We start from the raw sequence: 11,745 nt of genomic DNA, 5'->3' as shown, positions 1-11,745 counted from the left end.
AAAATTAATTAACTAAAAATGAAACTAACTTAAATAATCAACATAAAATTAGAATGAAACCAAAAATAAACCTATTTATTTTTTCTAAATATTTTGATTAAAAACAACAAAAATAAAATGGTTCAAAATGAATAAAAATCGAGCGTGAAAATTCTCAAACAATTAAATTAAATGCACTAAAATGATCAACGCGAAGTAAATTTCTTGAAAATATATATTTTTTGATCAAAATTTGAAATGAAAATTGATTGGTTGAAATGTTCATGCGGATCAAAATGTGACTACAAAAATAGTCGAAAAATAAAACGAGCACGTTAGGTTAAACTACGCGATTCATACATTAATAAAGTTGACATCTGTAAACTCGATTTTAAAATTTGTTGCCCAGTTATTTTAGGTGCGTTTGAAAATCAATTTGACCGATTCGTCTCTAAATTCAAAAAAAAATTCTAGCTAACATTTTATGCACTATGTAAGATAAAATGCATACTATACTATATAGATGATTCAAATATTATGATGAATGCATTGATTTATTTTATAAGGGAAAAAATTGAAATATGACACAATTTTTTTTTGCTAATATTAACTTATTTAATTTCTACTTTCTATATAGTTTTTCCTCACCAAATTTATTATTTAATTTTTACCTTGTATATAGTTTTTCCTCACGAAATTTATCACTATTAGTGCGCGATCTAATTCCCTCACAAATTTCCTTTATTAACTTGCATTTTTTTAATAAAACCTCTCATCATATTTTTTGTGAGACTATTTAAATTTAATAAACACTTATATAGTATTCGACTAAAAAAACATTTATTCAGGTCACCCATTATTAAATAAGTCAGTTGCAGAACCCACAAGTTAAATTATTTGTAAGTGTTAATATGTAGGGTTATCTTTCATATTATTTATTTTAACTTATTAAATGAATAAAAGTACAAAAAATGTTTTAAAATTAATCCACTTAATTAAATAAAGCTGAGATTTTTTTTTTATAATAATTTGTTACCTTTCACAAACTCTAATAAGATGTCTGATTACATGCAGCAACAACAACTTCACTAAATTTAGAACACAACATTTTGAACTTAGATTTAAAGATCTTACTGCATACAATGAGATTCAAATATTTAAAATTTCTAAAAGAGAGTCAAATTCGCAAAGATTAGAATCCCAATGGCAATCACCAACAGTACTGGGACCTTCAATTAAAAAGTTTTTATCCTCTTGTAATAAAGAGCATGAGCCAATTTTGTCATTGCTCAAGTTCAACAAACTTTCCCACCACTTAGCATCTATGTCACTATTTCTCGCAACACTAGCATCTTTTGTGGAAACCGCCACTGTTGGTTTCACAATTTGTTTTCCATTCAGCCATGGTGAATGAGATGAGACAGTTCGAGGTTGAGGTTTAATAACTTCATGAGCATTCATGGTTTCGTTAAGTTTTTCTTTTTCTTTCTTTTCTTCTATGTTTTTTGAAACCATCTTCTTGCGTAAATGTGTGTGCCAATAATTTTTCACATCATTAGCTGTTCTTCCAAAAAGCCTTGCAGCAATTAATGACCATCTATATTATATGAGTTAGTAAATCATCATAAACTGCTAACATTTTTAAAATTTAAATGACATGAAAATGGCTATATACCTATTTCCTAGAAGTTTGTGTAACCTTAAGATCATATCGACTTCATCCTCAGAAAAACTTTCTCTATTGATAGTAGGCTTTACATAGTTTAACCATCTAAATCTACAACTTTTCCTGCACCTATTCAATCCTGCCAAATGCATGTAATAAATAATTTATCATAATAATATATAGAAAGATTATGCTTGATAATAGTATATAGTTTTTGTTCCGAAAAGGAAAATACTTTAAATAAATAATAAACATAACCCAAAAGTATAATAATCAACATTATTGTATACCTGCTCTTTGTGGAATTAAATGCCATTTTCCTTCACCAAACTTTTCAATACAAGCTTTGAGTAACTTGTCTTCTTCATATGTCCATGCACCTTTTCTTACAGCTCTGCTTTTACTTTTCTCCATATAGACTTGGTAGCTATACAATTTCCTTTATTGGCATGAGAGTTCTCTATATATAGCTATCTTCGCTTTAGAGGAAAGGTTGCATGGAAGAGACAAAGAGAGATAATACCCATATCACTTTCTCTGTTTTTCATCCAAAAAGTGTTACCAATTTTACGTGACTGTGATTGTTACACGTAATTAATATATATATATATATATATATATATATATATATATATATATATATATATATATATATATATATATATATATATATATATATATATATATATATATATATATATATATATATACTTTAATTTAATATGATGTGTCCTTTTTCAAGGTTATATTTGTATATGTTTATAAAAAATAGATACACATATACTATATGCTATATATTTTTTAAATATTTAAATTATTCATATAATATTATTTAAGTTTATGTCATGTATTTTTTTATAAAAGTATTTTATAATTTAATTTCTTTTAGAAAATAATGAATTATTATTTTTCCAACTATGTTTTCTATTTAGTAATTCATTTTGTCATTTTTATATTAATTTTAGAAAATATGTCATTAAAAATATTTATAATACATAAAAATGGGACAAATATTTAATTGTTATTAATTTGTTAGTTAAATAAGAATTTTATTTTATATATTTAAAATTACAATAATAATTAAAATATATTGTGCTTAATAAAGACAAATATTTGAGACTAAAAATATTGACATCACCAAAATAAAAATTATAAAAATAAAATAAATCACCATATTCTTAAAAAAATATACACTACCCTAATTTACATTATTTAATTTTATGACATGTATCCTTTTTCAAAGGTATATTTATACTTGCTTAAGAATATAAATTGGTATATATTAAAATATTCACTATACGCTATTTATATTAATTATATTTAAATTAATCATTCAATATAATTTAATTTCTATCACATATCTTTTTTTTATAAAATTATTTTTTATTTTTATTCTTTCTAAAAAGTAATAAATTAACATTTTTAAACTAAGTCTTTCTATTTCGTATCTTATTTCATTGATTTTTGCATTGTTCGTAAAAATAAGTCATTAAAAATGTTGTTAATGCATACAAACGAGACAAATATTTAATTCTTATTAATTTTAATTAATTAAATTAAAAAAAGTTGTATTATATATATTTATATATATATATATCTATATATATATATATATATATATATATATATATATATATATATATATATAATTACAATAATAATAATATGTTGAGTTTAATAAATACAAATATTTTTTATTAAAAAGTTTCTTAAAATTAAAAAAAAATCAAGATTGCCAAAATAAAAAATTATAAGTAAAATTAGATCACCATATTATTACCTGCCCAAAATGTTAAATTTACTTATTAAATTGTGATGTCGAAGTTATTTTTCTACTCTGAGTTTTAAAAAATAGACAATTTAAAAACATCCATTTGCAGATATAAACATCACTAAGTTGTGTTAGCTTAATTAAAATCAAATGAATATTTTTTTATTAATTAATATTAAAAAATAGGGGATAATTATGCTAATAGATCATTTTAAAAAAATACATAATTGATATTTATAATCAACTATTATAAAAAACGAAGAATAAATATTTATTATTGATATAAAAAGAAACACAAAATAATATTGTTATACTTAAATATTAAAAGTAATTTGATGGTTTGTATTTGATAAACATAAAATAACACATGAAACAAATATTTAAATTATAAAATTTAATTCACTACAAATTTGTAAAAATTAATAGTAAAAATTTATACATGTATTAAAAATAAATAAATAAAGGCTTAGACATTTGATAAAATAACTAAATCTTTTATTATTTGTGTTATTTAATTTTAACAATATCAGTTAAATTATATATTTTATTTATTTAATTAATTGAATATATATTTTTTTTATATTTATTAAAATTTAAAATTATAAAGATTATAAATTTGTCTAGCGATTTCCGGTCACCGGACGATTTTCGACATCTCTAGACCTAACGCAAGTTGGTTTAAACTCCTAGTCCATGGATTAGGGACCATCTGAAAAAAGTTGAATTATATAATTGGAAGTACTACGGATCGAGGGAGACCAAAGAAGAACAAGACTCCATCACTTTGGAACATAGCCTGACTCTTGCAACATTATTGTATACTTTGAGGAATTAAATGCCATTTTCCTTCAACAATCATTTCAATACAAGCTTTCAGTAACTTGTCTTCTTCATATGTCCATGCACCTTTTCTCACACCTCTGCTCTTACTTTACTCCATATGTACTTGGTAGCCATACGATTTCCTTTATTGTCCACGGCAATATAGAGGCATGAGAGTTCTCTATATATAGCTATCTTTGCTTTAAAGGAAAGGTTGCATGGAAGAGACAAAGGCAGATAATACACATATCATTTTCTTTCTTTTTCATCCAAAAAAGTGGTACCATTTTCACGTGACTATCATTGTTACACGTAATACTAAAATTCATCTCTACTTATCTCTATATAAACTTAGGATAACCAACTACCTCCAAAAGTACTACATTACCCTTGTAATTATCCTTTAATTTAATGATGTGTGTCCATTTTCAAGGTTATATTTGTATTTGTTTATAAAACATAAATACACATAGTTATATATTTTTATAATATTTAAATTATTTATACAACATTATTTAATTTTATGTCATGTATCCTTTTTTTTAAACATATTTTCTGTTTTGATTCATTTTATAAAGAAATAAAATTGTCGTTTTTTTAACTAAGTCTTCTATTTAATAATTCATTTTATCATTTTTATATTAATTTTAAAAAATAAGTCATTAAAATATTTTTAAAATATAAAAACAGAACAAATATTTAATTTTTATTAATTTATTATTTAAAATTTACTTTTATTTTATATATTTCAAATTACAGTAATAATTAGAATATATTGAGCATAATAAAGACAAATATTTGAGACTAAAAAATTGCTTAAAATTAAAAATACCAACATCGCCGACATAAAAATTATAAAAATAAAATAAATCACCATATTCTTACAAAAATATATACTGACCTAATATACATCTTTTAATTTTGAAACATCTGTCATTTTTTAAAGGTATATTTATACTTGCTTAAGAAAATAAATAGGTATATATTAAAATATTGACTACATGCTATACATTTTAATAATGTTTAAATTAATCATACAATATTATTTAATTTCTATCACATATTTTTTTAATAAAATTATTTTTTATTTTTATTCATTTTAAAAAGTACTAAATTATCATTTTTAAACTTAGTCTTTCTATTTTTTTATATTATTTCATCGATTTTGCATTATTTTTAAGAAACAAGTCATTAAAAAAGTTGTTAATACATACAAACGACACAAATATTTAATTGTTATTAATTTTAATTAATTAATTAAAATTTATTATTATTATTACTTATATATATACTACAGTACCCTTATATATATATATATATATATATATATATATATATATATATATATATATATATATATATATATATATATATATATATATATATATATATATATATATATATATATATATATATATATATATATATTATATATATATATATAAAATTACCCTAATAATAATATGTTGAGCTTAATAAATACAAATATTTATGATTAAAAAATTACTTAAATTAAAAAAAATCAAGATTGCCAAATAAAAGTTCTAATAAAAATTAGATCACCATATTATTATCTGTCCGAAATGTTTAATTTACTTATTAAATTGTGATGTCTAATTTATTTTTCTAAAAATTTTAAACTTCATTTTATATATTTAATTATCAATGAGTTTTAAAAAATAGAGAATTCAACAACGTCCGTTTGCACAAATAAAAATCACTCAGTTGTGTTAGGTTAATTAAAATAAAATGCATAAAAATATTTTTCATTAATTAATATTAGAAATTACAGGATAAGTATGCTAATAGATCATTATAAAAAAATACTTATTGGATATTTATAATCAACTATTATAAAAAACGAAGAATAAATATTTATTATTGATATAAAAAGAAACATGAAATAATTTTGTTATATTTAAATATTAAAAGTAATTTGATGGTTTGTATTTGATAAACATAAAATAACACATGAAACAAATATTTAAATTATAAAATTTAGTTCACTTCAAATTTGTAAAAATTAATAGTAAAAATTTATACGTGTATTTAAAATAAATAATAAATGCTTAGACATTTGATAAAATAAATAAATCTTTTACTATTTATGTTATTTAATTTTAACTATATCAGTTAAATCATATATTTCATTTATTTAATTAATTGAATATATTTTTATTTTATTTTATTAAAATTTAAAATGATAAAGATTATAAATTTGTCTAGTGATTTCCTCTAGCGATTTTCGGCATCTGTAGACCTAACGTCCTTGTTTGTGGTTAACGACGAAGGCTTGATTCAGGATTGTTTAAACTCCTAGTCCATGGACTAGGGACCAACTGGAAAAAGTTGAGTTGTATAATCGAAAGTACTATGGATCGAGGGAAAGGGAGACCAAAGAAGAACAAAGCTCTATTCGAACTTAGCCAGACTCTTGCAACAAAGTTTCTGAAGAGGTGATTTTGAGAGGGGGTCAATGGTGGGTACTGAATCAAACTCAGGGAAGAGTTGTGAGGAAAAGAAATAAACCCTAAAAGACAAATCGGATATTGCCACTCCGGTGAACAACAAGGCAAACACAAAGGGGAAATAATATGAGATGTCTCCCAAATTATGGGTAGATATCATCAGTGGCAACAGGATGCCGGCGAATGGAGCCCCAATCGAATTTGTTGCGCCAACCCTAATGGAAGAAGAAATCGAATTAGCCATTGAAGAAGAAGACATCGAATCTGAGGTAAAATCATGCGATTCAGCTTTAATCATGTATGTTATTGATAAGGAACTTAGTATGAATGATGTTAAGAAATATATGGTTAAGTTTTGGAATTTTAGACAACTCCCTGATCTTTACTACCATGATGAGGGATACTTTCTATTTAAATTTCGATCCCACAAAGATAAAGATCTAATATTTATGAGAGGTCCTTACACCATACAAAATATGCAAATGATGTTGAAGAGATTGGAAACCATATTTTGACTTCAAACGGGATATGTTGCGTACCCTACTAGTTTGGGTCAAGTTACCTAATCTCCTTTTACATCTTTTGGGGGCTAGAAGTCTAGGAAAGATTGGCAGTGCTCTAGGGAATCTTCTATTCAGAGATGAATAAACTACAAACAAGTTAAGGGTGTCGTATGCTAGAAAACTAGTGAAAATTGATGTTACACATAAACAACAAGATTACATTACTATCATGGATAGTTCTGGAAATAAAAGGAATCAACTAGTTGAGTATGAGTGAAAATAAACTTTTTGTGAAAACTGTCAAAAGGTTGGGCATCAATGCAAACCAAGGCTAAAAAGCAGTGGCAGCCTGAACCTACTCGTCACCAACCTAGAAGAATCAATAGAACTCCCTAGAAGAATCAATAGAACTCCCTTCAAATTCCAAAATATAATGGTAACTAAGATGTACTACAATGATTACGTGTTGCAGAGCTGGAATGAATCTCTTGTTGGAAAGCCTATGTATGTCATATGGAAGAAGCTTCAAAGATTGCAACCTGTCATAAAGGGTATGTGTAAAACTTTTAATGGCATAAATCAGTACTTAGGGGTAGCTAGAGTTGACTTAGCTTTAGCTCAATCTAATTTACCGATGGATAAAATGAATGTCCAGTTGATTGACAAGGTGAAAGAGTGTACAAAATAGGTCTTTAGACTGAGTAACATTGAGGAGAAGGTTTTGAAGCAAAATTCCAAGGTGGACTGGCTTAGATTAGGGGATGGAAATAATGCCTACTTCTCTACTTCCCTTAAGACTAAGAGGAGTCAAACTCAATTTATCAGCTTGAAGGATGAAGAGGGAGATACTATGTACCATTAAGTGAAGTTTGAGCAGAAGATAACCAGGTACTACAAAAATCTCATTGGAACTGCCCAAAGTAACCTTACTGGTATAGACATTGTAGCTTTGAGAAAGGGCCATCATCTTAAGGTTGATTAAATGGAAGCTCTGATTTCTCCTATAATAGAGAGTGAAATCTTTTCTAGTTTAAAGGTGATAAAAGACATATCTTCTCATGGCATAGATGGGTCTAGTGCTAAATTCTTCAAAAGTACTTAGGATATTATCAAATCGGGCCTCATAAAGGTTGTTAAATATTTCTTTGAGAATGAGAAGTTGTATAAGGATTTAAAAAAGGCATGCTTAAAGATTTCAGACCAATATCTTGCTGCACTGTCATATACAAGATAATTTCCAGAATCATGTCTAAAAGGCTTGGCAGAGTCATTGGCTCCATTATTCATAGCATCCATGCTGCTTTTGTTCCTAGTAAGAAGATCCATGACTATAGTTTACGGTCGTTTGCGTTAGCATAATCATCATATATACGTATAATTTTAAAATTGCATAATTATATCATCATATTGGTTGATTCATTGGTTGAGATTCTTATTCTCTATTATGGCGGTACTTTATCCCCAAACAAGTTTGGTGTATGTCCTCCTTCAATTGTAGAGTGTAGGCCCCTTAAGTAGAAAGACTTTAACCTTTCTCCTTTCCCCACTGAGTTATTTCCTCGTGGAAGATTTTGTTTTAGTTTCCTCCCCAATGAGTTATCTGGATGGAATCATTCCCCTTGAGTTATATCCTCATTGGGTTAAGTCTTGATTGACCGTTTCTTTCTAGTTCTTACCTAGATAGATACTTGATAACACGAAATTATATCGCTTTTTAAGACTTAATTCAATTAAATTATTTTATCATTTACACTAATTTATCCCATTTTATCAGATATTATGCAGTATTTCTCTTCTATTTATATCAGGTACCCATTTTGAAGCAAAAGTGAAAAAGGGAAGAAAAGGAGGTGTAAAAAGCAACAAAAAGGAGAGAAAAGGAACCAAAGGCCAAAGCCCAGCCCAAAGCGCACAAGTCACCAATGCTGTGCCTGTGACGGACGTCACAGGACGCGTGACGAGCGTCACGCGAAGGAGCCTTGTGACGGACGTCACACATAGCGTGACGAGCGTCACGCAACCCCACTACCTTTGTGGCGCAAGTATCGCCCTCAGAAGGACTTGAAGAATAACGTTAAGGAATTGGTCTCCTATATGCACGCCGTGGATATAGCCACGCTGAAGAAGGAGAGAAACGGAATGCTGCTACCAAGGCCATTATAAATAGCCGTCTCACAAACCAAAAGTTACACAGTTTTTGCACGCTCAGTTTTGCGGAAGCTCTGCCAAATTTATTTTTTTCACGCCTTTGCTTATTTTTCTTCCTTTCCAGCATCGTCCATTTTATTTATTTTATTTTGCAAGCTTTGTTTTCTTTTTCCCTTGCAATTTATTTTCCCCCGTTCTTAGCTTTTAGATATTTTTCGCGTAGTAGTTTCTACACCGGAAACTACTGGGCAACTTTATACCGGATTTAACCTTACGTTATATTCGAGTTTTTTTATTTCCTTGATTTAATTTACTGTTTAATTGAAGAATCGAAGAACAAATCCTACCGGCTTGTGGTGGAGTGTTCAAGACCATTGTATTACGCATTCAGGTTCTTTAATTGTTATTTAATTTTTATGCTTTATTCTATTGTTTATTTGCATTGCCTGCCTGAAATGAGTCTGTGTATGCATGATATTAATTATTATTTAGTAAGCATGTCTGGCTAATTTGCCTAGGTATCGGTATGTAAAGTAAGCAGAAAGAGGGATCAAAACTAAGTCGGTCTATTCAAACTTAAAATTAGAATCAATCTTTTTACGGTCTTAACTTACAGGTTTAATAACAAGATTTTTTACAAAGGTAAAAGACATAAAGAAGTTGAAACCAACAGAGCGAGAGTTTGAGGTTTTAACTGGACAGTGTAAGTTAGTCATTAAATCTATCTCAGGGCGAGAGCAAGTTTTAGAATTAATTAAATTCTGACCTTTTTCCAAAAAGTATTTTTAAAGGTTGAATGTGAGGACGAGAGTTAAGCATTTAGATTTAATTGTATAACCTAAGTCAACAGAGCGAAAGTTTGAGATAAGGGTGTTTAAAACGGTCAGTATTTTCTTAAAAAGAGTTTCTGCAACTTTATTGTTTTCAAAATATGATTTTTGACTTAATTATAAGTGACAGCAACATTAACATAAGATCATGGTTTCTTCAACAGAGCGAGAGTTTGAGATAAAACCTTTAACCAATAAAGTTAGTCGAAACGATTTATTTTAAAACCGAGAGACCGACAAGGAATTGATTCCCTAGTTTTGACGAACCACATACCGATATCCGTTTTATTAATATTTAATCTAGATATTAGTTTAGCTCTTAGCTCCCTTTTCCCCAAACAATCAAACATTTTCACCTTAGATTTACGTAGTAACCTTAGATAACGGTACATCGATTCATAAGTCCCTGTGGGATCGATATCTTTTAAAACTACGCGATAGAACTGTGCACTTGCAGTTTGTATCCCATTCTCGACTCGCACAGTCGAGCGATCAAGTTTTTGGCGCCGTTGCCGGGGACTTTTATTCAATCGATATCGTAACTCTTCCGTTACGCTGTAGAGACTAAGGTTTCTTTTTCCTTCTATTCTTTCTTTCGTTGATTTGTATGCCACGCACTCGCTCTCAAGGCGAACCGCTCTATTTACGAATCAACGATATCGAACTATATCTCCGAGTCTTACGACGAATTCGGGAATATCGTGCTGAAAACAATCTCCCTCCTATAAACCTTCCTGATATCAAAAACATTTTTCCTTCTTTAACCGAGATGGCAGAACCAGCTCGTGCTCTTAGAGATTACGCCGCTCCATCGCAAGATGAACCGCATTCAAGTATTGCTCCGCCCGCAATCGAAGCAAACAACTTTGAACTTAAACCTTCACTGCTGCAGGCTGTGCAACAGAACCAATTCTCTGGAAATCTTACCGAAGATCCAAACCTTCATTTATCCGTATTTGTTCAATATGCTGATACTGTTAAAGCTAATGGTGTCACTTCAGAGGCAATTCGACTTCGTCTTTTTCCTTTCTCATTAAGAGATAGCGCTAGAAGATGGCTTCAATCTCTACCTTCCAACTCAGTCACCACATGGAACGAGTTGAAGAAAGTTTTCCTTGCCCGATATTTTCCGCCAAGCAAAACAGCTATGTTAAGAGCCCAGATAAACGGATTTAAACAGAAAGACAACGAGTCTCTTTTCGAAGCATGGGAAAGATACAAAGACATGATGAGACTTTGCCCACACCATGGTTTGGAAGACTGGTTAGTAATTCACACATTTTATAATGGTCTCTTATACAATACAAGGTTAACAATAGACGCCGCTGCAGGTGGTGCATTAATGAACAAACCTTATGCTGATGCTTACCAGCTTATCGAGAGCATGGCCCAAAACCACTATCAGTGGGGAACCGAACGAACAACAGTGGAAAAACCTCAACCGAAAACTGGCATGTACGAGATAAGTAACCTTGATCACGTCAATGCAAAAGTGGATGCTTTGGTCCAGAAGATTGAAAGTTTAAATGTATCACCACCAACCGCCGTGGTTGCTATA

At 28.5% G+C, this 11,745-nt stretch overlaps 1 protein-coding gene and 1 pseudogene across 1 annotated transcript; both read right to left on the bottom strand.

Moving 5' to 3' along the window:
- Nucleotides 1–995: 995 nt before the first annotated feature.
- On the bottom strand, nt 996–2,218 carry LOC127121177 (transcription factor MYB1). The gene is made up of 3 exons (XM_051051757.1): nt 1,936–2,218; nt 1,655–1,784; nt 996–1,576 (listed from the first exon to the last, which is right to left on the bottom strand). Exons 1-3 carry the CDS (start codon nt 2,057–2,059, stop codon nt 1,129–1,131), a joined length of 702 nt encoding a protein of 233 aa, XP_050907714.1. The 5' UTR covers nt 2,060–2,218; the 3' UTR covers nt 996–1,128.
- Nucleotides 2,219–11,341: 9,123 nt separating this feature from the next.
- On the bottom strand, nt 11,342–11,441 carry LOC127124303 (uncharacterized; annotated as a pseudogene).
- Nucleotides 11,442–11,745: the final 304 nt, after the last annotated feature.

The sequence above is a fragment of the Lathyrus oleraceus genome, chromosome 2 (assembly GCF_024323335.1).
Source record: "Lathyrus oleraceus cultivar Zhongwan6 chromosome 2, CAAS_Psat_ZW6_1.0, whole genome shotgun sequence".
Taxonomy (NCBI): domain Eukaryota; kingdom Viridiplantae; phylum Streptophyta; class Magnoliopsida; order Fabales; family Fabaceae; genus Lathyrus; species Lathyrus oleraceus.
Note: the sequence above shows the minus strand (reverse complement) of the source record. Positions and strands in the feature narration are given on the sequence as shown.